We start from the raw sequence: 27,469 nt of genomic DNA on the forward strand, positions 1-27,469 counted from the left end.
GCGGTATGTTAAAATACAAATTGAATCATGTAACTCTCATGCTTAAAATACCTAATGAGCTCTCATAAAGTTCAGAATAAAGTTTTAAATTCTCTAGCACACAACATACAGTACTTGTCCTCTTGCAGGCAGTCAACAGTTTAAATACAATAATTCCAAGCTGTGCAAACACTATAAAGGAAAAAAAAACAAGTAACGGAAAAGGAGATAAACTTTCAGGGAAGGCTTTTCTGAGATTTTAAGCCAAGACCTCAAAAACAGAGCTAGGGCTCCCCTGATGGTCCAGTGGTTAAGACTTCACTTTCCAATGCAGGGGGTGTGGGTTCAATCCCTGGTTGGGGAGCTAAGATCCCACATGCCTCATGGCCAAAAAGCCAAAACATAAAACAGAAGCAATACTGTAACAAATTCAATAAAGACTTAAAATGGAAAATAAAAAGTTAAAAAAATTTTTAAAAGAGCTAAGTAGTCTATATCTCCAACCTTATATCCTGCCCTAACACTTTCCACATCATTCATAACAAATGTGTTACAATGGATCACTGCCTTCCAAGGATCAATGCCTTGACATGTTCTGTTTCCTCTACTATCAAGGCCCGTCCCACTTCAACTAGCACTGTTTACCTGTACTGCAAAAATCAGCTTAAGCTTCACCTGTTTCAGAAGACAGTTTGATATTTATATTCTCTGAGCACTCTCTATTATCTCACATTTTCACAGTAATGTAATTTGTATTCATTTATCTACATGTTACATTAGATAATGAATTCCTTGATGCTAATGACCAGGTCTTATTCACTTTTGTACCTTCAGATTTTAATACAATGCTAGACCAGAGATGACAATAACAGTGTGTTAAATTGACTTGGACAAATCTAATATCACTTTTAAAAGTAAATGCTCACAGATAATCAATAAACTTCTCCCTGCTCCCTGAAAAGCCACTCTACATGCTATCTATAAGAACCCTGAAAGTTGGTTCTTTTGATAGCACTAATTTTCTGAACAAGAACAGTGTGCCTCTGGAGGTGATATGTCTCCTACCACAAGAAGGGCACAACTGGAGTATTACTTAGCAATAAGAAAGAATGATATACCAATACCTACTACAATATGGATGAATCTTAAAATATACTAAGTGAAAGAAGTCAAACACAAAAGGCCACATGCTTCACGATTTCATTCATATAAAAGAGGCAATCTACAGAGACAGAAACTAAATTAGTGGTTGGCAGTACCTAGGAGGACAGGATAATGAGTGGTGACTGCTAATGAGTATGGAATTTCTTTTAGAGGTGGTGATAATATTCAAGATTTAGACAGTGGTAATATCTACACAATTTTATAAATACACTAAAAAACACTAAATTGTATATTTTTAAATGGCAAACATTATGGTGTATGAATTGTATCTCAAAACATAAAAAGGTAAATGGGAGAAACTTTAAATATGACATGATAATAAGAACTTTGGAGAAAAATTAAAATGGTACAAGGAATAAGGAGTGCCAGAAGTAGAGGTAAGGGTTATAAATTTTAGATAAGCAAGCCAGCAAAAGGCTCAATGAGAAGGTGAAGGAGTAAGACAGCTAGCCATGTGGCCATCTGGAAGAAGAGTATTCCAGGCAAAGAAGAAAGCAAATACAAAAGACAATAGGTGACCATTTGCCTTCACATTTGAGGAACTGCAAGGGAATCATGCTGTTGGAACAGAGAAAAAGGATAAGAAGTAGATAAATGAGAGCAGAGAAGCAGGGGGGAGTGTCGAAAATCACAAGGTCACAGCAAGGACACTAGCTTTTACTCTGATATATTGAAAACCACTGAAACATTCTGAATAGCAGTAACACAGTCTGAATAATTTTAACAGGATCATTCTGGCTGCTATGTTGAAAACATAAGGAAGGGTGGTATAAGTGAAAAGTAAAAAGATGAGTTACTAACAGTTTCTGCTGCCAAAAGCATGATCCTGACCACCAGCAGCAGCAGTTTCATTCAGGAGCTTGTTAGAAATCCAGCATCATCAGACTCTTTCTAAATAAAAAACCCCAGAGAATGGAGCCCAAGAATCTGAATTTTAATACACTTCCCAGGTGATTCCTACACACATTAAAGCTTGAGAAGCCCAGATCTAGAATATTCTCCCTTCAAATATTTACCAGGAGCACTCTCTCACGTCTTTTCTTCAAATATTTGCTCTAATGTCACCTTCTCAGTGACAATTTAAATATGAAACACCACCACCAGACACAGCAGCATCATTCTTTCATTCTTTATGACCTTTCCTGTTTTATTTATAGTATTTATCACCATCTAACTTATTACATAATTCTGTTACTTACTATGTTTGCCATCTATTTCTTCCCACTAGAATATTAACTCCATAAGCGTAGTATTACCTGTTTTGTTCACTGTTATATTCTCAGTGACTAGATCAGTAACTGGCACAAGGCAGATATCACTCAAAATATTTTTTAAATTTATGAATAGCAAAAGGAGAAACTGTGTAACTGCTACACAGGAACCAAAGCTGGACTCAATGAAAATTAATTCACTAATCAGGTGGGCCTGAGATTAACGAAAAGTCTATAACCTATGTTAAATTAAGTCCAAATAGACAATGACCTAGGACAAAGAGATTTTATTCTATTTAATTTACAAAGGGGAAATATACATAAAAATTTAACTTACAAAATAGAAAAAAAAGTGCTACATAATTATGTATCAACATGACTTCAAGGCCAGTATTATACATATTGAGAATTCTTTAAGCCCTTATTTATGAAATGATTACTATAACTCATTCTCATTACTTTGTTAAAACAAGTCTCCCAAAAGGACCTCTACTCAGTCTACTATCTTCCTTAAGCTAGTTCAACTTGTTTTCCACGTTAACAAACAACAAAACTGCACTTAATTGGAGAAATAATAATAATAAAGGATATTCATTGCCATTGTGCCTACTGTGTCAAGGACTACCTGAAACATTCTATCAATTATTTCACTTAACCTTTATAACAAAGGCAGCAGCACCTCCACTCTTTAAAAAAATGAGGAAACTGAAGATATGTTGTAAAGGATAGGCAGCTTATCCAAGATCACAAAGCTCTAAAGTGAGGAAGATAAGATTCAAAACCTATGAAATTTTACTCCAGAGCTCACTAGCTTAACTACCTCACTCTGTCACTTTATTTTGTCACCTTAAAAAAAAAAAATCTTTAAATCACAGCTTTAACTAATTAAAGTGATCAGACCCTTGTAAGTGGTCTCATACACCAGTATTTCCCAACTTTAGTCACATACTATCATGTTTAGATTTGCCATATCCAAAAACTTCCAGTATTATTATTTATTTGATATTGTCTTTAATTTGGCTTACTTTTGGGGGCCTTGTCCTAAGCCATATCTATAAAAGTATTAATTTTTTTTTACATACATACAGGTACCTCTACTAAATTTAAAAAAAAAGAGTCTGTCAATAAACCATTATCTGTGTACCACTAGAAACAAAAAGAAGTTATTTCTGAACTCTTTATTAGCATTTCTCAAAAAGTGGTAAATAATGACTTAAAAATAGCTTTTTCTAGTTATACATCAAGAAAAGGTTTTATTCTTTTAGCCACAGAAACATCAGGAAAAAAGACTGCCAGGGAAAATTCATTAATTTCAACAAAATTAAGATTACTCAAGAGACATGGACAATATTTATAAGCAATTAATTAAAGCTAATATCAAGATCCCATTAGAAAATTAATTTTACATTGATAGTTCTCAAGTAAATTCCAACAGTGTCCTGACAAATCTCTGTTTTGTTCCCGTCAAAGAATGTGCTGCATTGTATCCCCAAAAACAGACACACACGTATATATGTGAACACAGTGCTACCTCTTTAGTGGCTTCTCAAAACACTCATAAAGTCCTATCATATCCTAAAGGCCCCTTACTCTCTAATTCTTGTGTGCCTTTTTCAGCTCCATCTTTTGCCAAATTCCTCCTCAAGTCCTTGTTTCAGTCATATTAAATCTCGGTCACACCTGCAGTCTCACATTTGCATCATGCCTTTTCTAAACCCAAAGTCTAAATGTTGTTGATGTTTAGTTACTAAGTTGTATCCGACTCTTTTGCCACCCCATGAACCGTAACAGCCTGCCACAGGCTCCTCTGTCCATGGGATTTCCCAAGCAAGAATACTGGAGTGGGTTACCATTTCCTTCTCCAGGGGATCTTTCCAACCCAGGGAATGAACCTGTGTCTCCTGCATTGGCAGGCAGATTCTTTACCACTGAGCCACCAGGGAAGCCCCCAAAGTCTAAATACCTCAATTAAATCATGTACTTTCTCAATTCTAAGTTTTTGGCACTAAACTAAATTACCACCTTACTTATCTGTAATACCTTCACCTAACTAGAAGCTTCCTTGAGACCTGGGGCTGTGTTCTTTTGGTTTTCCATTGTAAATACCTGACATATAATAGGAACTCAATACATGCATACACGTTTGGTGAATGAATGGGCATTGTATTACCAGGACCATTTAAAACCAGTATATGTATCTGTGTGTGTACCAACTACAGAAGCCACTAAATTCGTATTTTCGCAAGCTTTGTCCTATCATAATAAATGTTTTTCCATCTAAAGAATGTCTTTTTCATAGTTAAAATTGTTAAACTAGGAAAAAATTTAAAGAATATTAATATTAAAAAATCTCTCCAAAAATGTGACTTGTGGGATAATCTAAGTTTTACTTACTCAAATCATCTGATATGTCTTCAGTTCCTGAAGCACTATCATCAGAATCACCAGTATTATCTGTACACGTTTGCTGCTTCTGAGGTCGTTGTGAGTTTTCCACAGCAGATTTTTCTTCTTCTGCAACACCAGTATTCACTTTATTCAGAGAAGTAAAGGAACTTGGAATTTTTTTTCCAATGTGCTGTAATTCTGTCTGTCTCATGTTTTCTTTCAACAGTAAATTGGGTACCTTCTCAGCTTCTGCTGGCAGGCTGGGTACCTTTTCTGATTTCATCTGAGAACCAAGTGCTTTTTCTGCTTTCCTCTGTGAATTAAGTGTCTTTTCTGCTACTATTGCCTGTGAACTGGGTGTCTTTTCTGTTTTCACTGGTGAATTAGGTGACTTTGATGGTTTTTCTGTTTTTGCCTGTAAACTGGGTGCTCTTTCTACTTTTGCCTGAGAAGCAGGTAACTTTTCTGCTTTTGCTGGTGAATTAGGTGATTTTTTTGCTTTGCAGTGACTCTGATCTCGAAGGACTAAATCTTTACCTGGAACACTGGCAGCATTTACTTTACATGATTTAACTTCTGTTTTTTCTATACAAATATCATTTTGCTTATTTTTTTTACTACTATTCCTATTTGGAGAGTTGGTCCCAATTTCTTTTGTGGATTTATCATTTTTAGCTTTCAAAGTTTGATTAGTTATAACTTTAACTGCTTTGCTTTCTTCAGAAAGAGCCCAAGCATTCTTCTTTGGTTCATGATTTTCATTTTCAGAGGTCTTAGACTCTTCCATTATTTGAAAATCTGCTTCTTTCTATGATATTGTAAAGTGGCAGAGCTCCAGTAGTTTGAATTACTTCAAATCCAGTTTAGGCAAGCAAACTATTGGGTTAAGAAAAAACAACAACAACAAAAAAATCTGTTATTTAAAATGCAAAAACCATTTTTTAAAAATTGGTTAGACATTAAAAAAACCTTTTACAATTTACTTTCAAAACTGAATAGTAAAAAATAAAACATTTTAAACTCTGAAAACAGTATGAGAAAGGGTTAATGCCCACTTAGTAAATAACAGCAAAATGCCCATAAAGGAGGTTCTGATGTAATTCTGGCAAATTACATCAAAACATAGGAATTTTAGAAGTAAAATGCTGTTTTACATTAAGCGTTTCAACCAAAAGGGAAATAAAACTTGCAACTGATGTACCACAATTAACCTAAAAGAAAATGAAGCAAAAATAACACAACAAATTGGAAAAGACGCTGATTCTAGGAAAGACTTACAGCAAAAGAAGGGAATGGCAGAGGATGAAATGGTTAGATAGCATCATTAACTCAACAGACATGAATTTGAGCAAACTCCGGGAGATAGTGAAGGACAGGGAAGAGTCAGACATGACTTAGTGACTAAACACACATCCAGGTGGTAAGATCTTTCCCACATGACTTTCCTACTAAATACTACCTGTTTATGTCATTAATCTACTTCTAACTTGACCCTTTAAACACGGGGAATCAACGTCAACAGACTTTTTCCATCTCCAAAGAACAAAGAAGTTTAATAAAATCTTCTGAAGTAAGAAACATTTAAAAAACCAATGGGAACTCAGTTTAAAAATGATAGTAATATTCTGTATGATGATATAATGGTGGATATATGTCATTATACATTTGTCAAAAGCCACAGAATGGATATCTTTAAGACTGAACTCTAAAGTAAACTATGACTTTGGATGATAATGATGTGTCAATGTAGGTTCATCGATTATAACAAATGTACCATTCTAGTGCAGGGATGTTGATAGTGGGGGAAGCTATTCCTGTGTGGGGGAAGGGAGTTACATGGGCACTATGGTTGGACGGCATCCCAACCCAACGGACATGAGTTTGAGCAAGTTCCAGAAGATGGTGGAGGACAAGGAAGCCTGGTGTGCTGCAATCCATGGGGTCACAAAGAGTCGGACGTGACGGAACAACTGAACAACAACAATGTACTTTCTGCCCAACTATATGGTGAAACTAAAACTGCTCTAAAAGAATAATGTTTACAAAAAGATAGTAATAATGAACAAAAAGTCAGAACCAATTTTTTTCTAAAATATTAAAAGAACTATTATACTTTTACCCCAGAGTACAAACTATAAACAAATCAAAATATTACATTTTATAGCCCCTCTATACGAGAAATAGCTTGTATACTATGTATTATGGAAATCAGGATTTTTTTTCACTTTTCAGTTTGTCCTATATGCCTTAAATTGATACTTAAATTTACACCTCTAAACAAAGATTAAAAACATGAATAAAAATTAGTCACCAAAAGCAAACTGCACGTAGCACTTTTGATTTAACTTGGTTAATTCATTAAATAACAAATTTGGGCAGTCAAACACTTCTAATCATATAACTATACATCATTTTAAAACAAAAATACTACCTAAATTCAAAAGATCAGAACACAATTCATTTACTCCAAACTATGTTTATGTCAAAGCATATTTTCAAAAAAATGAAAGAAATCAAACTTACCATTTATGTCTTCACTGAAACATCTTATTCAACTTGGTGTGTGTGCATGCTCAGTTGTGTCTGACTCGACCCTACAGACTGTAGCCTGCCAGGCTCCTCTGTCCATGGGATTTTCCTGGCAAGAATATTGGAGTGGGTTGCCATTTCCTCCTCCAGGCAATCTTCACCACCCAGGGATCGAACCTGAGTCTCCGGTCTCCTGCACTGGCAGGCAGATTCTTTACCACTGAGCCATCTGGGATTACTAATTCTACAAACCTACTTGGACCTAGCTTTTATAATTCCTGTTGTAGTACAGTCCTCTATGTTCTCTGCCTTCATCTCTGTTCAGATTAATATTATCTTTTATTTTAGAAACCTACTAGGTAGATAAGCAACAAGGATGTATTGCATAGCACAGGAAATTACAGCCATTATCTTGTGATAACTTTCAATGGAGTATAAACTCTAAAAACACTGAATCACTATGCTGCACACCTGAAACTAATATTGTAAATAAAATATATTTCAATTAAAAAAATTTTACTAGGCTTTTCTTTTTAAATTATTCTTTTTTTTCTTTTTCCCTCCTGTATCCTCACATGGTTGTCCCTCTGTCTCTAAATTATTCCATAATATTTAAAGGAATTAATTAAAACTTAAGCCAAAGCCATCTTAGATTTTCACCATTAATTTCTTTTTTGACTAACATTATTTTCCAGTAAAAAGCTGGAATTATAGCACTTTTACCTATAAAAGAATGTTCTGCTCCTGGATTTTTGATATTTAAATTTAATACATTTTTCTTTTATAATTCTTGATAAAGTTTTTTTTTACAGACCTGTCAAAACAGCTGTCAAACATATATAATTTCTTGTAGAAACTAGTGCAGGTTCCTAATTTTAAAAATAAAAATGGGCTCTATTCTAAAGTACTAGCTTAACCTTATCCAGTAACCAAATTATTTTAAATTTTCTTTTGCTATTCTATGATAACAACTCTAATAATTTTGTAGACGTCATCTTACTGACAAAAGCCTAAACAATAAAGACCTGATATAGCAAAGGTGATCCACAATTCTGTTTATAAAACTTTTTACACACACTATTCCTCTACTCAAAAAGAAAAAAAGAACAGAAAAACCTCTATAAGTCAAGTTTGTATGTATAAATAAAAGCTACAAAGATTTTTTTAAAAAATCAATCTACTGAATATAGATAAATGCAACCAGGGAGTTAAAAGACTGAAAAATCGCCAGGTTTCACTTTCAGTGAGCAATCTGTTTCACATAACTGAAACAACATTTACATTTTTAATAGGAATAATGTATTAAAAAACATACCTCAGTTATTTTCTGATCTTCCCCACTTTTTCTTATATGAGTGGCAAATGTCCTCTTGCTTCCAAAAAAAGCTGAGGTAATTTGACAGCAAAATAGCTATTTTTAACTTTTTCTTTTAAGCTATCAACAATATGGGCTTCCCAGTTGGCACTAGTGGTAAAGAACCCATCTGCCAATTCAAGAGACTCAAGTTTGATCCCTGGGTCAGGAATATCCCCTAGAGAAGGAAATGGCACCCACTCCGTATTCTTGTCTGGAGAATCCCATGAACAGAGGAGCCTGGAGGACTACAGTCCACAGAGCTGGACACAACTGAAGCAACGTAACATGCAGGCATCAAGAGTATAAAATTCTCCCCAAAGCTACATCCCTAGAAATGAAGTTCTCTCTGAGAACACAATGCTTTGAAAATAAGATTCACTGCTTCTCAGTGCACAATCAGCAAAATTGGTTGAAACAAATAAAAATGTCAGACTTTCCAGTTCCTGGTTTTTCTTTTATAATGCAGTAATAAGTATTAAATGAGATTTTAACCTTAAATAATCAATTATTAACAAGAAAATACAGATAATTTTTAACAAATTTAAGTGTCTGATATAGAAAACAATAGCATTCAGAATGTATTCCATGCAATTTTTAGTAAATCATTAAACATCAGTCCATTTCCTACTTCTAGTTCTAATCATGTCTTCTACCTTCCTTGAATCCTTACCATCAATGACTACCACAATGATATGTACTTAGTAAACATTTAAAATCATTTAAATTTATTAAACATTTAAAATAAACATTTAAATGAAAAGAATATCTACTCCAGTCTGATGTCTTTACATCATTCTTTTCCTGCTGCAAACTAAAGTCTTGAGCAGAAATTGGAATTTTTTCAAGAGAAGTTTTTGATGCCTTTCTGTAATTATCCATCATTCAACTGGCAGGTTGACCACAAGTTCTGGGGCCTGAAACTTAAAAATGTTGTTTGGATACATTAACTGAGAAAGTTTACCTGAAATAACTGTTGCATAATTAATGGAAAAGCTGTATCACAGAAAGGGTTACGTTACTGCTCAAGTAACCCTTCATGGGATAGACAAAGGAAACTATTTTAATGCATAATTACAGAAAGTTATCCAAAGTTCCTACTACTTTGGAAAGAAAAATTATATGATGAGTCAATTTCAGCTAAGGCCTCCAACCCCTGGTTCAAACAGTCTGCCTACGATGCAGGAGACCTGGGTTTGATTCCTGGGTGGGGAAGATCCCCTGGAGAAGGGAATGGCAACTCACTCTAGTATCTTGCCTGGAGAATCCCATGGATAGAAGAGCTTGGCAGGCTACAGTCTATGGAGTTGCAAAGAGTGGAACATGACTGAGAGTCTAACACTTTCACTTTTCCAACACCTGAGGCCCACTAGTTACTTACTGAGTGACATTAAACAAGAGACACTGATCCTCTCTAAGTCATTTCTAAATTATAAAATAAACCAGTCTATTCCAACTAAGATGTTATAATTCAATGCAAATCCTAAAACACAGTGATGCTAATGTTATATTGGTTCTGATAATTTTACAATTACAGAAAATCACCAAGAACCTCTCAGTTCCCATAAAGACACAGCTTTTGTACAGATGTTAGCCAGATTTATTATGGTGATCATTTCCTAATATATTTGAATACGGAATCAGTATATTGTACGTTTGTGCTAGGTCACTTCAGTTCACTTCTGCGACCCAGGACTGTATGCACTGTAGTCCTCCAGGATTCTCTGTCCGTCACCATATCCTGGAGCTTGCTCAAACTCATGTCTATCCAGTCAGTAATGCCATCCAACATCTCATCTTCTGTCTCTTTCTCCTCCTGCCTTCAATCTTTCCCAACATCAGGGTCTTTTCCAATGAGTCAGTTTTTCCCATTAGGTGGCCAAAGTACTGGAGCCTCAGCTTCAACATCAGTCCTTCCAATAAATATTCAGCACTGACTTCCTTTAGGATGGACTGGTTTGATCTCCTTGCAGTCCAAGGGACTCTCAAGTCTTCTCCAACACTACAGTTCAAAAGCATCAATTCTTCGCCACTCAACTGTCTTTATGGTCCAACTCTCATATCCATAACATGACTACTGGAAAAACCACAGCTTTGACTATATGGACTGTTGTAGGCAAAGGAATGTCTCTGCTTTTTAATATGCTGTCTGTTTATCATAGCTTTTCTTACAAGGAAAAGGAAAGTGAAAGTCACTCAGTTGTGTCTGACTCTTTGCAACCCCATGGACTGTACAGTCCATGGAATACTCCAGGCCAGAATACTGGAGTGGGTAGCCTTTCCCTTCTCCAGGGGATCTTCCCAACCCAGGGATCAAACCCAGGTCTCCCACACTGCATGCAGATTCTTTACCAGCTGAGCCACAAGGGAAGCCCAAGAATACTGGAGTGGGTAGCCTATCTCTTCTCCAGCAGATCTTCCCAACCCAGGAATCAAACCGGTGTCTTCTGCATTGCAGGTGGATTCTTTACCAACTGAGCTATCAGGAAAGCCCTCTTCCAAGGAGCAAGCATCTTTTAATTTCATGACTGCAGTCACCATCTGTAGTGATTTTGGAGCCCAAGAAAACAAAGCTCAATGGTAAAGAATCCACCTGCCAGGCAGGAGACATGGGTTCGATCCCTGGTCTGGGAAGATCCCACATGCTGCAGAGCAACTAAACCCATGAGCCACAACTACTGACGCTGTGCTCTACAGCCCGAGTCGCAACTACTGAAGCCCAGGCACCCTAGAGCCTGTGCTCTGCAACAAGAGAAGCCACTGCAGTGAGAAGTCCACACACCACAACCAGAGAGTAGCCTCTGCTTGCCTGAACTAGAGGAAAAGTCCACACAATGAAGACCCAACAAAGCCAAAAATAAATAAGTAAATAATTACTTTAAATGTAAATGAGTTAGCCTCTTCAATTACAGGCAAAGATGGGAAAACTAAATGAAAAAACATAGGCTCCATCTACCATCTATCTACAAGAGCATAAGAGATTCACTTTAGAGGCAGAAGCAGAGGTTGAAAATAGAGTCTGGAAAAAGATATTCCATGAAAACAGTAATCAAAATAGAGCTGAACTGGCTATATAGTTGTCAGGAAAAAAATATACTTTAAGTCAAAACAGGTAACAACAGACAAAGAAGGGCATTATATACTGATAAAAAGTTTAATCCAGCAAAAGCATGAAATAATTATAAACATATATGAACCTAATAACAGCCCCTAAAATAGGAAGCAAAAATTAACAAAATTTAAAATAGCCAGTTCTATGACAATGGCTGGATCCCTATCAAACTACCCATGACATTTTTCACAGAATTAGAATAATCCTAAAATTTATATGGAACCAAAAAAGACCCAGAATTGCCAAAGCAATCCTGAAGAAAAAGAACAAAGCAGGAAGCATAACCACCCTAGACTTCAGATAATACTACAAAGCAACAGTAATCAAAACAGCATGATATTGGCACCAAAAAAAGACTTATGGATCAATGGAATAGAACAGAGAGCCCAAAAATAAACCCACACACCTACTGTCAATTAATTGTCAACAAAGGAAGCAAGAATATACAATGGGATAAAAGACAGTGATATTAGAGGATTTCCTTGGTGATCTAGCAACTAAGACCCTGTGCTCCCAATGCAGCGGGCCCAGGTTCAATTCCTAGTAGGGGAACTGGATCCCACATGCCATAACTAAGACTTTGTATGCTGCAACTAAAGATCCCACATGCCACAATAAATAAATAAAAATGAATAAAAAATTTTTAAGTAGTGTTGAGAAAGTTGGACAGCCACATATAAATCAATAAAGTTAGAACACAATCTCTAACCATTAACAGAAATAAACTCAAAATGACTTAAAGACTTAAAGATTTTAGACATTAACACCATAAAACTCCCAGAAGAAAACATGGGTGGAATATTCTCTGACATAAATCATATCAGTATTTTAGATCAGTCTCTTAATGCAACAGAAATAAAAATAAAAATAAACAAACAGGACCTAATCAAACTTACAAGCCTTGGCATACCAAAGGAAACCATAAATGAAACAAAAAGACAACCTACAGAACGGGAAAAAATATTTGCAAATGATGAGACCAACAAGGGCTTAATTTCCAAATTATACAAAAAGTTCATACAACAACAAAACAAACAATCCAATTGAAAAATGAACAGAAGATCTAAACCAGACATTTCTCCAAACAAGACATACAGATGGCCAAAAAACACATGAAAAGATGCTCAACATTGCTAATTATCAGAGAAATGTAAATCAAAACTATAATCAGGTACCCCCTCACACCAGTCAGAATGGCCATCATCAAAAAGTCTACAAACAACAAATGCTGGAGAGGGTGAAGACAAAAGGGAACCCTCCTACACTATTGATGGGAACACAAGTTGATGCAACCACTATGGAAACCCCTCAGAAAACCAAAAATAGAGCTATCATTTGTTGTTCTTGTTGTTCAGTCACTAAGCTGTGTCCAACAAAATGAACTGCAGCACACCAGGCTCCTCTGTCATCCACCATCTCCCAAAGTTTGTTCAAACTCATGTCCATTGAATCAGTGATGCTATCTAGTCTTCTCATTCTCTGCTGCCCCCTTCTCCTTTTCTCTTCAATCTTCCCCAGCATCAGAGTCTTTTCCAATGAGCCAGCTCTTCCCATCAGGTGGCCAAAGTATTGGTACTGCAGCATCAGTCTGTCCAGTTAATATTCAGGGTTGATTTCCTTTAGGATTGACTGGTTTGATCTCCTTGCTGTCCAAGGGACTCTTAAGAATCTTCTCCAGCACTACAATTCAAAAGCATCAATTCTTTGGCATTCAGCCTTCTTTATAGTCCAACTCTCATATCCATACATGACTACTAGAAAACCACAGCTTTAACTGTAAGGACCTTTGTCAGCAAAGCCATGTCTCTGCTTTTCAGTTTATTGTCTAGGTTTGTCATAGCTTTCCTTCCAAGGAGCAAACGTCTTTTAACTTCATGCCTGCTGCAGTGATTTTGGCATCCAAGAAAATAAAATCTGTCTCTGCTTTCACTTTTTTCCCTTCTATTTGCCATTAAGTGATGGCACCAGATGCCATTATCTTGTCTTTTTTATGCTGAATTTCAAGCTAGCTTTTTCACTCTCTTTCACCCTCATTAAGAGGCTCTTTAGTTCCTCTTCACTTTCTGCCATTAGGTGGCATCATCTGCATATCTGAGGTTGTTGACATTTCTCCCAGCAATTGTGATTCCCGCTTATGATTCATCCAGCATGGTATTTCACATGATGTACTCTGTATATAAGTTAAATAAGCAGGGTGATAATATACAGCCTTGTCATAACCCTTTCCCAATTTTGAACCAGTCTGTTGTTCCATGTCCAGTTCTAACTGTTGCTTCTTGACCTGCACATAGATTTCTCAGGAGACAAGTAAGGTGGTCTGGTACTCTTATCTCTTTAATAATTTTCCACAGTTTGTTGTGATTCACACAATGAGGAAGATGTTTTTCTGGAATTCCCTTGCTTTCTCCATGATTCAACAAATGTTGGCAATTTGATTTCTGGTTCCTCTACCTTCTCTAAATAAATTCAGCTTGAACATCTGCAAGTTCTCAGTTCCCGTACTGCTGAAGCCTAGCTTGAAGGATTTTGAGCATAGCCTTGCTAGCATGTGAAATGAGCTGAACTGTATGGCAGTTTGAACATACTCAACTGAACACAGAGTTCCAGAGAATAGCAAGAAGAGATAAGAAGGCCATCTTAAGTGAACAATGCAAAGACATAGAAGAAAACAATAGAATGGGAAAGACCAGAGATCTCTTCAAGAAAACTGGAGATATCAAGAGAACATTTCATGCAAGGATGGGCACCATAAAAGGACAGAAACAGGAAGACCTAACAGAAGCAGAAGAGGTTAAGAAGAGGTGGCAAGAATACACAGAATAACTATACAAAAAAGGTCTTAATGACCCAGGTAACCATGGTGGTATGATCACTCACCTAGAGATGGACATCCTGGAGTGGCAAGTCAGGTGGGCCTTAGAAAGCATTACTATGAACAAAACTAGCAGAGGTGACAGAATACCAGGTGTGCTATTTGAAACTGTAAAACAGCTACCATAAGATCCAGCAATCCCACTCCAGGGCATATAACTAGACAAAGCTATAATTCAAAAGATACACGCATTCGTACCTTCACAGCAGCACTCTCCACCATAGTCAAGGATGGAAACAACCTAAATGACCATTGACAGATGAATGGATGAAGAGTGGTACACATATGCAAGGGAATATTAATCTGCCATTAAAAAGAACAGCATTATGCCATTCGCAACAGTTAGAACTGGACATGGAACAACAGACTGGTTCTAAACTGGGAAAGGAGTATGTCAAGGCTGTACATTGTCACCCTGCTTATTTAACTTCTATGCAGAGTACATTATGAGAAATACCATGCTAGATGAATCAAAGCTGGAATCAAGATTGCCAGGAGAAATATCAGTAACCTCAGATATGCAGATGACACCACCCTTAGAGCAGAAAGTGAAGAAGAACTAAAGAGCCTCTTGATGAAAGTGAAAGAGGAGAGTGAAATAGTTGGCATAAAGCTCAACATTCAGAAAACTAACATCATGGCATCTAGCCCCATCACTTATCAGCAAGTAGATGGGGAAATAGTGGAAACAATGACAGATTTTATTTCCTTTGGCTCCAAAAATCACTATACATGGTGACTGCAGCCATGAAATTAAAAGATGCTTGCTCCTTGGAAGAAAAGTTATGACCAACCTAGACAGCATATTAAAAAGCAGAGACATTACTTTGCCAACAAAGTTCCGGCTTGGCAAAGCTATGGTTTTTCCAGCAGTCAGGAATGGATGTAAGAGTTGGACTATAAAGAAAGCTGAGCACCGAAGAATCGATGCTTTTGAACTGTGGTGTTGGAGAAGACTCTTCAGAGTCCCTTGGACTTGCAAGGAAGTCCAACCAGTCCATCCTAAAGGATATCAGTGCTGAATATTCATTGGAAGAACTGATGCTGAAGCTGAAACTCCAATACTTTGGCCACCTCATGTGAAGAACTGACTGATTTGAAAAGATCCTGAAGCTGGGAAAGATTGAAGGTGGGAGGAGAAGGGGACAACAGAAGATGAGATGGTTGGATGCCATCACTGACTCAATGGACATGTGCTTCAGTAGACTCCAGGAGTTGGTGATGGACAGGGAGGCCTGGTGTGCTGCAGTCCATGGGGTCACAAAGAGTCAGATACAACTGAGCAACTGAACTAAACTGATGCCATCTGCAGCCCAAAGATTGTCATACTGTGTGAAGTAAGTCAGACACAGAAAAACAAACAGTATATGATATTACTTATATCTGAAATCTAAACAAAAGGGTAGGGTGCAAATGAACTTATTTAGAAAACAGAAGCAGAATTACAAACATAGAAAACAAACTTATGATTACCTGAGGATGAGGGGAGGGAGAGAGGGATAAATTGGGAGATTGGGACTGACGTATACATAGTACTATATATAAAATAGAGAACTAATAAGAACCTGTATGTCACAAGGAACTCTACTCAATACCCTGTAACAACTTATATGGGAGAAGAATCTCTAAAATAGAGTTCACTTCAGTTCAGTCGTTCAGTCGTGTCAGACTCTTTGCGACCCCATGAATCACAGCACGTCAGGCCTCCCTGTCCATCACCAACTCCCGGAGTTCAGTCAGACTCACATACATCGAGTCAGTGATGCCATCCAGCCATCTCATCCTCGGTCATCCCCTTCTCCTCCTGTACCCAATCCCTCCCAGCATCAGAGTCTTTTCCAATGAGTCAACTCTTCGCATGAGGTGGCCAAAGTACTGGAGTTTCAGCTTCAGCATCATTCCTTCCAAAGAAATCCCAGGGCTGATCTCCGTCAGAATGGACTGGTTGGATCCCCTTGCAGTCCAAGGGACTCTCAAGAGTATTCTCCAACACCATAGTTCAAAAGCATCAATTCTTCGGCGCTCAGCCTCCTTCACAGTCCAACTCTCACATCCATACATGACCACAGGAAAAACCATAGGCTTGACGAGATGGACCTTAGTCGGCAAAGTAATGGCCTGCTTTCGAATATACTATCTAGGTTGCTCATAACTTTTCTTCCAAGGAGTAAGAGTCTTTTAATTTCATGGCTGCAATCACCATCTGCAGTGATTTTGGAGCCCCAAAAAATAAAGTCTGACACTATTTCCACTGTTTCCCCATCTATTTCCCATAAGTGATTGGACCGGATGCCATGATCTTCGTTTTCTGAATGTTGAGCTTTAAGTCAACTTTTTCACTCTCCTCTTTCACTTTCATCAAGAGGCTTTTTAGCTCCTCGTCACTTTCTGCCATAAGGGTGGTGTCATCTGCATATCTGAGGTTATTGATATTTCTCCTGGCAATCTTGATTCCAGCTTGTGTTTCTTCCAGTCCAGCGTTTCTCATGATGTACTCTGCATAGAAGTTAAATAAGCAGGGTGACAATATACAGCCTTGATGTACTCCTTTTCCTCTTTGGAACCAGTCTGTTGTTCCATGTCCAGTTCTAACTGTTGCTTCCTGACCTGCATACAGATTTCTCAAGAGGCAAGTCAGGTGGTCTGGTATTCCCATCTCTTTCAGAATTTTCCACAGTTTATTGTGATCCACACAGTCAAAGGCTTTGGCATAGTCAATAAAGCAGAAATAGATGTTTTTCTGGAACTCTCTTGCTTTTTCTATGATCCAGCAGATGTTGGCAATTTGATCTCTGGTTCCTCTGCCTTTTCTAAAACCAGCTTGAACATCAGGAAGTTTACAGTTCACGTATTGTTGAAGCCTGGCTTGGAGAGTTTTGAGCATTACTTTACTAGTATGTGAGATGAGTGCAATTGTGTGGCAGTTTGAGCATTCTTTTGCATTGCCTTTCTTTGGGATTGGAATGAAAACTGACCTCTTCCAGTCCTGTGGCCACTGCTGAGTTTTCCAAATGTGCTGGCATATTGAGTGCAGCACTTTGACAGCATCACCTTTCAGGATTTGAAATAGCTCAACTGGAATTCCATCACCTCCACTAGCTTTGTTTGTAGTGATGCTTTCTAAGGCCCACTTGACTTCACATTCCAAGATGTCTGGCTCTAGATTAGTGATCACATCATCATGATTATCTGGGTCATGAAGCTCTTTTTCGTACAGTTCTTCCGTGTATTCTTGACACCTCTTCTTAGTATCTTCTGCTTCTGTTAGGTCCATACCATTTCTGTCCTTTATCGAGCCCATCCTTGCATGACATGTTCCCTTGGTATCTCTGATTTTCTTGAAGAGATCTCTAGTCTTTCCCATTCTGTTGTTTTCCTCTATTTCTTTGCATTGATCGCTGAAGAAGCCTTTCTTATCTCTTCTTGCGATTCTTTGGAACTCTGCATTCAGACGCTTATATCTTTCCTATTCTCCTTTGCTTTTCGCCTCTCTTCTTTTCATAGCTATTTGTAAGGCCTCCCCAGACAGTCATTTTGCTATTTTGCATTTCTTTTCCATGGGGATGGTCTTGATCCCTGTCTCCTGTACAATGTCACCAACCTCATTCCATAGTTTATCAGGTACTCTATCTATCACATGTAGGCCCTTAAATCTATTTCTCACTTCCACTGTATAATCATAAGGGATCTGATTTAGGTCATACCTGAATGGTCTATCGGTTTTCCCTACTTTCTTCAATTTAAGTCTGAATTTAGTAATAAGGAGTTCATGATCTGAGCCACAGTCAGCTCCTGGTCTTGTTTTTGTTGACTGTATAGAGCTTCTCCATCTTCACTTTGCTGTAAACCTGACATTGATACATCGTAAATCAACTGTACTCCAATAAAAAAATTTTTTTAAAGATGCAGTACATATATATAATGGAATACTATTCAGTCATAAGAAAGAACAAAATAAATAATACAATTTACAGCAGCATGGCTGCAACTAGAGATTATCATACTACATGAAGGAAGTCAGAAAAAACAAATATTGTATGATATCACTTATACAGATATTTATCTGTGTGTGTGTGTACAATCTAAAATATAACACAAATGAACCTAACTATGAAGCAGAAGCAGACACAAAGACATAGAGAACAGACTTGTGGTCACCAAGGGAGAAGGGACTGTGTGGGGGGATGGACTGGAAGTTTGGGGTTAATAGATGCAGAAGTGAGAAATAGATTTAAGGGCCTAGATCTGATAGATAGAGTACCTGATGAACTATGGAATGAGGTTGGTGACATTGTACAGGAGACAGGGATCAAGACCATCCCCATGGAAAAGAAATGCAAAATAGCAAAATGGCTGTCTGGGGAGGCCTTACAAATAGCTGTAAAAAGAAGAGAAGCAAAAAGCCAAGGAGAAAAGGAAAGATATAAGCATGTGAATGCAGAGTTCCAAAGAATAGCAAGGAGAGATAAGAAAGGCTTCTTCAGCGATCAATGCAAAGAAATAGAGGAAAACAACAGAATGGGAAAGACTAGAGATCTCTTCAAGAAAATCAGAGATACCAAGGGAACATGTCATGCAAGGATGGGCTCGATAAAGGACAGAAATGGTACGGACCTAACAGAAGCAGAAGATATTAAGAAGAGGTGGCAAGAATACACAGAAGAACTGTACAAAAAAGAGCTTCATGACCAGGATAATCATGATGGTGTGATCATTCATCCAGAGCCAGACATCCTGGAATGTGAAGTCAAGTGGGCCTTAGAAAGCATCACTACGAACAAAGCTAGTGGAGGTGATGGAGTTCCAGTAGAGCTATTTCAAATCCTGAAAGGTGATGCTGTCAAAGTGCTGCACTCAATATGCCAGCACATTTGGAAAACTCAGCAGTGGCCACAGGACTGGAAAAGGTCAGCTTTCATTCCAATCCCAAAGAAAGGCAATGCAAAAGAATGCTCAAACTACCACACAGTTGCACTCATCTCACATGCTAGTAAAGTAATGCTCAAAACTCTCCAAGCCAGGCTTCAGCAATATGTGAACCGTGAACTTCCTGATATTCAAGCTGGTTTTAGAAAAGGCAGAGGAACCAGAGATCAAATTGCCAACATCCACTGGATCATGGAAAAAGCAAGAGAGTTCCAGAAAAACATCTATTTCTGCTTTATTGACTATGCCAAAGCCTTTGACTGTGTGGATCACCACAAACTGTGGAAAATTCTGAAAGAGATGGAAATACCAGACCACCTGACTTGCCTCTTGAGAAATCTGTATGCAGGCCAGGAGGCATCAGTTAGAACTGGACATGGAACAACAGACTGGTTCCAAAGAGGAAAAGGAGTACATCAAGGCTGTATATTGTCACCCTGCTTATTTAACTTCTATGCAGAGTACATCATGAGAAACGCTGGACTGGAAGAAACACAAGCTGGAATCAAGATTGCCAGGAGAAATATCAATAACCTCAGATATGCAGATGACACCACCCTTATGGCAGAAAGTGACGAGGAGCTAAAAAGCCTCTTGATGAAAGTGAAAGAGAGTGAAAAAGTTGGCTTAAAGCTCAATATTCACAAAACAAAGATCATGGCATCCGGTCCAATCACTTATGGGAAATAGACGGGGAAACAGTGGAAATAGTGTCAGACTTTATTTTTTGGGGCTCCAAAATCACTGCAGATGGTGACTGCAGCCATGAAATTAAAAGACTCTTACTCCTTGGAAGAAAAGTTATGAGCAACCTAGATAGTATATTCGAAAGCAGGCCATTACTTTGCCGACGAAGGTCCGTCTCGTCAAGGCTATGGTTTTTCCAGTAGTCATGTATGGATGTGAGAGCTGGACTGTGAAGAGGGCTGAGCGCCAAAGAATTGATGCTTTTGAACTATGGTGTTGGAGAATACTCTTGAGAGTCCCTTGGACTGCAAGGGGATCCAACCAGTCCATTCTGACGGAGATCAGCCCTGGGATTTCTTTGGAAGGAATGATGCTGAAGCTGAAACTCCAGTACTTTGGCTACCTCATGAGAAGAGTTGACTCAGTGGAAAAGACTCTGATGCTGGGAGGGATTGGGGGCAGGAGGAGAAGGGGATGACCGAGGATGAGATGGCTGGATGGCATCACTGACTCGATGTATGTGAGTCTGACTGAACTCCGGGAGTTGGTGATGGACAGGGAGGCCTGACGTGCTGTGATTCATGGGGTCGCAAAGAGTCGGACACGACTGAGCGACTGAACTGAACTGACCTGATTACATATGGAGTAGACTGAAAACAGGGTTTTACTGTATAGTACAGGGAATTATATTCAATATCCTGGGATAAAACACAATGGAAAAGAATATTAAAAAGAATGTGTGTGTGTGTGTGTATAGATAGATATACACATATATATAACTGAGTCACTCTTGTATAGCAAAAAGTAAATCAACTACACTTCAATTAAATAAGTAAATACATTAATTGGACACTGTAATATCTAACTTTCAATAATGGTTAGAGCAGTAGTAGTAGTGTTAGTCACTCAGTCGTGTCTGACTCTTTTTGACTCCATGGATTGTAGCCCACCAGGCTCCTCTGTCCATGGGATTCTCCAGACAAGAATACTGGAGTGGGGTGCCAGTTCCTTCTCCAGAGGATTGTCCCAACCTAGGGATTGAACCTGGGTCTCCTGCATTGCAGACAGATTCTTTACTGTCTGAGCTACAGGGAAGATACCTATGGTTAGAGCAACCAGACAGAAAACCTAAAGAAACAGAGGACTTAAATAACACTGTACAATGAGACCTAACAGATAGATCCAGATGACTCAACACAACATCAGCAGAGTACACAAGGGACATACTCAAGGATAGACTATTTTGTTAGGCCACAAAACAAGTCTTAATAAATGTAAAAAAACTAAAATTATACAAATTATCTTTTCTTAACACAACAGACTGAAATTAGAAATCAAATCAGTAACAGGAAAAAACTGGAAACTTCACAAATATGTGAAGTTAAACAAAGGGCTCAACCAACCAATGAGTGAAAGAAGAAATCACAAGGACAATTAGAAAATACTTCAAGACAAATGAAAACAATGTCTTTTTTAAAAACAATGTATTATTTTACCATAAATTTTCAAATGAAAACAAAAGGATATTTAATATAATTTTAAAAAATAAGGACTATAAAATAATTCTATGAACAACTGTACATCCCACACAAATTACCAAAACTGGGTCAAGAACAAATATAAAACCAGAATACACCTATAACAAGTAGATTGAATAAATAATCAAAAATCCCTTAACAAAAAAACTCAGAATCAGAAGGCTATACCACTGAAGTCTATTTAATATGTAAAGAATTAACGTCAATCCTTCTCATACTTCTGAAAAACTGCAAAGGACGAACACTTCCTAACTGATTCTGAGGCCAGTGTTACTCTGATTCTCTGAACACATATGCAAAAAATCATCAATGAAATACCAGCAAACCAAATTTAGCAGCATATTAAAAGGATTATACACCATGACCAAGTAAGACCAAGTAAGATTTATCTTCAGAATTTAAGGGTGATTGAACGTATGAAATATCAATCAATGTGATAAGCCACATTAACAGACTGAAGGAAAAGAAAAATTACATGATCATCTCAACTGATGCAGAAGTAAGCATTTGACAAAATCCAGCACCTTTTCATGATGAACTAGTAATAGAAAGAACTTCTTCAACATGGTAAAGGCCAACTAGCAACAACAACAAAAAAACCTAAAGCAAAACAAAAAACACACAGCTAACATCATAACCCATGAAAGATTTTTAAAATTTCCCCCTAGGATTCAGAAAAAACATCTGCTCTGTCACTTCTATTTAACAAGGTACTAGAAGTTCCAGCCAGAGCACTTAGGCAAGTAAAAGAAATAAAAGAAATCCAAACTGGGAAAGAAGAAGTAAAATCATCTCTGTTTGCAGATGATATGATCTTAAATCATAAGATAATCCTAAAAATACACACAAAATCAGAGCTAATAAATTCAGTAAGTTGCAGGATACAGAATAAACACACAAAGAATGCTATACAGTAGCAATGAACAATCCATAAAGGAAATTTAAAAAACAATTCCACTTACAATAGCATCAAAAAGAGTAAATACCTAAGAATAAATTTAACCAAGGAGGCAAAAAAATTAGTATACTGAAAACTACAGAACATTACTGAAAGAAATTAAATACTTACATGCAGCGACATCCCAGTTTCATAGATTCCTTCCAGTCTACCTTCCCTGCCTACCTCTTTCTTGCTCTTCTCTTTTCAAACTCTGATCACTACCTATGGTAACTAAGGAGTCAGAAAGAAAGAAAAGTCTAAGTTCATGTGTCCTACAGCCCAAGGGAGCAGAAGATTGGAAAACACACATTTTACAGTGTCTATCATTCACTTCAGAAGAATTACATATTCCACCCTTTGGTGGCTCAGATAGTAAAGTGTCTGCCTGCAATGGGGGAGACCCGGGTTCAATCCCTGGGTTGGGAAGATCCCCTCGAGAAGGAAATGGCAACCCACTCCAGTACCCTTGCCTGGAAAATTCCATGAACTGAGGAGCCTAGTAGGCCACAGTCCACGGGGTCGCAAAGAGTTGGACACGACTGAGCAACTTCACTTTTTTTCTTTCTTTTCCTTTGTTATTGGGCTTCCCTGGTGGCTCAGACGGTAAAGAATCAGCCTGCAATGCAAGAGACCTCGGTTTGATCCCTGGGTTAGGAAAATCTCCTAGAGAAGGGAATGGATACCTATTCCAGTATTCCTGCCTGGAAAATTCCATGAACAGAGAAGCCTGGTGGGCTATAGTCCATGGGGTCACAAAATTAAGGTCAAGAGTCCCCAGAGCTGCCAAAAGCTGGAGACTGGCAAATATAAACTGCAGCCCACTGTGCACGCACCCATTTGTTTCCTTTACTTAAGTCAATGCCAATGACTTAGGGTGTTGACCGTACTGTTAAGATGCCAATATTACCCAAAGTGATCTAAAGATTCAATGCAGTCATTATCAAAACCACAATGGCTCTTGCAGAAATAGAAAAATCCATCCTAAAAGTCATATGGAATTTCAAAGGACTCTAAATAGGCAAAACAATCTAAAAAAAGAAAAGCTGGAAGAGTTAACACTTTATTACTTCAAAACTTACTACACAAAGCTAGCTTAATCAAAACAGTCCAGTAATTGAATAAGAAAGACATACAATGGAAGAAAGCCAACAGATAAATCATCACACACATGGTCATTCAACTTGACAACGCTAATAGTATTGAATAGGGGTAAGGACAAATGGCGGAAAAGGCGATGGCACCCCACTCCAGTACTCTTGCCTGGAAAATCCCATGGACGGAGGAGCCTGGTAGGCTGCAGTCCATGGCGTTGCGAAGAGTCTCGCACAACTGAGTGACTTCACTTTCACTTTTCACTTTCATGCACTGGAGAAGGAAATGGCAACCCCCCCCCCCCCACCGGCCGCCCCGCAGTGTTCTTGCCTGGGGAATCCCAGGGATGGGGGAGCCTGGTGGGCTGCCATCTATGGGGTCGCACAGAGTCGGACACGACTGAAGCGACTTAGCAGTAAGGACAGCAGTATGGTGATGGAAAACTGAATACACCTGTTCAAAGGAATTAAGCTGGATCCTGACCTTCTGCCAGTTACAAAAATTAACTCAAAATGGATCAAATAAGACAAGACACTAAATGTAAAACGAGCAGACAGGGAAAGAACACAAATAGCCATTTGAGTCACTTGAAAAATTACAGAGAAACTATCATAAAACAAAATATATAACCATACAGGTGTGAAACAAAATAAGGAAATCTCTATTCTGCTATGGAGCGATACTGAAAATACACTGTTAAGTGAAAAAAATATATATACACAGGCATCCATAGTAATCTAATTTCTTGTAAGAAAGAGTATATACTTGTGTTTTCAGAAGTAAACAATGGAAGGATAAGAACAAAAACAAAAGAGCAAAGATCTAAATTTAACCCCTATACTAAAACTATACCTTATACACTAAGTTACACAAACATATAACCACATAAAAACTATAAATCTTCATAGTTTGGCAACATTTTCTAAATATGACATCAAAAGCACAGACAAAAAAAAACAGATAAATTGGACTTCATCAAAATTTAAACTTTCATCCCTGACATCTACCTTGGCAGTGATTTTTTGGATTCAATACCAGAAGCAAAGGCAGCAAAAGCAAAAACAAAACAAGTGGGAATTCTCATGCAATGGCTGGTGGAACTAAAATGATGCAGCTGATGCAGAAAACAGTTATAAGTTCCTCAAAAACTTAAACATGGAATTGCCATATGATCCAGCAATTCTATTCATAGGCATATATTCAAAAGAACTGAAAGTAGGGACTCAGATATGTGAACATCATGTTCACTGCAATATTATTCACAACAGCCAAAAGGTAGAAGCAACCAAGCACCTATTAACAGAAGAATGGATAAACAAAATGTGATATATACATACAATGGAATATTTCTCAGCCATTTAAAGGAAAGAAATTCTGACACATGCTACAACATGGATGAACCTCGAGGACATCACGCTAAATAAGTTACTTACAAAAGGACAGACACTGCATGATTCCAATTGTATAAGATTGAGAATTAGTAAGTTCATAGGAACAGAAAGCAGAACAGAAGTTATCAGGGGCTGGGGGTGTGGGAAACAGGGAGTCATTGTTTAACAGACAGAGTCTCTGTTTGGGATGACTAAAAAAAACAACTCTGGAAATAAATAGTGGTGATGGTTATAAAACATCGTGAATGTACTAATGTCATTGAGTTGTACACTTAAAAAGGTTAAACAGTAAACTTAATGTTATGTATCCTTTACCACGTTATGGCTTCCCTGATAGCTCAGTTGGTAAAGAATCCGCCTGCAATGCAGAAGACCCCGTTTCGATTCCTGGGTTGGGAAGATCCCCCGGAGAAGGGAAAGGCTACCCACTCCAGTATTCTGGCCTGGAGAATTTCGACTGTATAGTCCATGGGGTCACAAAGATTCGAACACAATTGAGCCACTTTCACTTTGAAAGTGGTAAAGCTGCTGCTGCTGCTGCTGCTGCGTCGCGTCAGTCGTGTCCGACTCTGTGCGACCCCATAGACGGAAGCCCACCAGGCTCCTCTGTCCCTGGGATTCTCCAGGTAAGAACACTGGAATGGGGTGCCACTTCCTTCTCCAATGCATGAAAGTGAAAAGTGAAAGTGAAGTTGCTCAGTCGTGTCTGACTCTTAGCAATCCCATGGACTGCAGCCTACCAGGCTCCTCCACCCATGGGATTTCCCAGGCAAGAGTACTGGAGTGGGGTGCCATTGCCTTCTCCGGTGGTAAAGCTACCACAATAAAAAAAAAATTTAACTCAAAAAGTCAAAACAATGTGTACTAAGCTTATATAAAGTATCACAAAGCTCAATTTTTAAACATTAATCAACTCTAAAATAGCTTAAGGTTAAAAAAGCATAACTTTTTATATGGGTAAATCAACTGACAGAGATTTTATGATCAAAGGTATGTAGAACCACACCCCCTTCTCGAAAATTCAGTTTTGTAAATAAATGGGATTTCTAAACTAAATTACCTAAATCCTCATCTAAATCCCCATTAGCTTAGTTTTCTAGATTACTCAAGTCTTTTCCTTCTATGTTCATCTAGGAAAGCTTTTTTGGCTACTGGTCAAAGCAGCTGAGGTCACTTTCTTTTCACTAGCAATTTGTTGATTAAAATAGCCTGAGGTCACCAATTGTTTTTTGAGTTTTTCCCCCTGAGATATGGAGATCATCTGGATTCCCTAATTATCCAAACCAGCTTTTCCTCTTCTTCCTTATAAACAAATAATCAAGAATGAGCTCTATAGGAAGAGTTCTGTGATGCTAGATACACCAGAAAGTTCCTCATTCCTCCAGTATCAAGCAGCTCCTGGGTATTCATGTATAATAATGTAGCTAACACTTTGTAAGTGTTGTTTGCTGAGAAGACTTAGCTTGTCCCATAGGTCCAAAAACTGTTTTGCTGGCCCTCCAATGCTTGTGCTTCTACCACCACACTCATTTTGAAATTTCACATCCATACCGTTTGGAATGGGCAGGTTATGCTGTGATAAGAACTCCTACAACTAATGCTTATCATAACATAAATTGATTTAACTCATGCAAAATCCTTTTGGGATTAAGGTAACTCTCTAAGGCAGCTGTCCTTCATGCACTGGTTCAGCCTGCCAAGCTGCTTTAATCTTATCTTACCTCCCATATTAGCAAAGCAGAGGGAGAATGCCTTTGTTCACATTTTATTTGCAAAAAAAAAAAAAAGCCACATGGCTACACCTAATTTCAAGGCAATAAGGAACACAATCCTCAGAATACCTCAAAATAAACTAGTAGCAACAGGGCTTATCACATTAGTACAAGGTGAAATAAGCCAATCTCTTTGTCTCCACGTATGTTACTATTTTCCTCCAGTCCTTTTCAGTTCAGTTCAGTTCAGTCGCTCAGTCGTGTCTGACTCTTTGCAACCCCATGAATCGCAGCACGCCAGGCCTCCCTGTCCATCACCAACTCCCGGAGTTCACTCAGACTCACGTCCACCGAGTCGTCCATCGAGTCGGTGATGCCATCCAGCCATCTCATCCTCGGTCGTCCCCTTCTCCTCCTGCCCCTAATCCCTCCCAGCATCAGAGTCTTTTCCACTGAGTCAACTCTTCTCATGAGGTGGCCAAAGTACTGGAGTTTCAGCTTTAGCATCATTCCTTCCAAAGAAATCCTAGGGTTGATCTCCTTCAGAATGGACTGGTTGGATCTCCTTGCAGTC

The 27,469-nt window shown here is 38.1% G+C and overlaps 2 protein-coding genes across 19 annotated transcripts in view; one reads left to right on the forward strand and one right to left on the reverse strand.

The window, feature by feature from the left end:
* SCP2 (sterol carrier protein 2) overlaps nucleotides 1–27,469 on the forward strand; it is a 981,293-nt gene that overhangs the window by 394,669 nt on the left and 559,155 nt on the right. The gene's annotated exons all lie outside the window — the stretch shown is intronic.
* TUT4 (terminal uridylyl transferase 4) overlaps nucleotides 1–27,469 on the reverse strand; it is a 135,960-nt gene that overhangs the window by 95,741 nt on the left and 12,750 nt on the right. For all 18 annotated transcript variants that reach the window (XM_069591736.1, XM_069591797.1, XM_069591787.1 and 15 more), the window contains exon 3: nucleotides 4,749–5,618. In XM_069591736.1, coding sequence (XP_069447837.1) covers nucleotides 4,749–5,529 — 781 coding nt within the window. In that variant the 5' untranslated portion in view covers nucleotides 5,530–5,618. The remainder of the gene's footprint in view (nucleotides 1–4,748; nucleotides 5,619–27,469) is intronic.

The sequence above is a fragment of the Ovis canadensis genome, chromosome 1, assembly GCF_042477335.2.
Source record: "Ovis canadensis isolate MfBH-ARS-UI-01 breed Bighorn chromosome 1, ARS-UI_OviCan_v2, whole genome shotgun sequence".
In the NCBI taxonomy this organism is placed as follows: domain Eukaryota; kingdom Metazoa; phylum Chordata; class Mammalia; order Artiodactyla; family Bovidae; genus Ovis; species Ovis canadensis.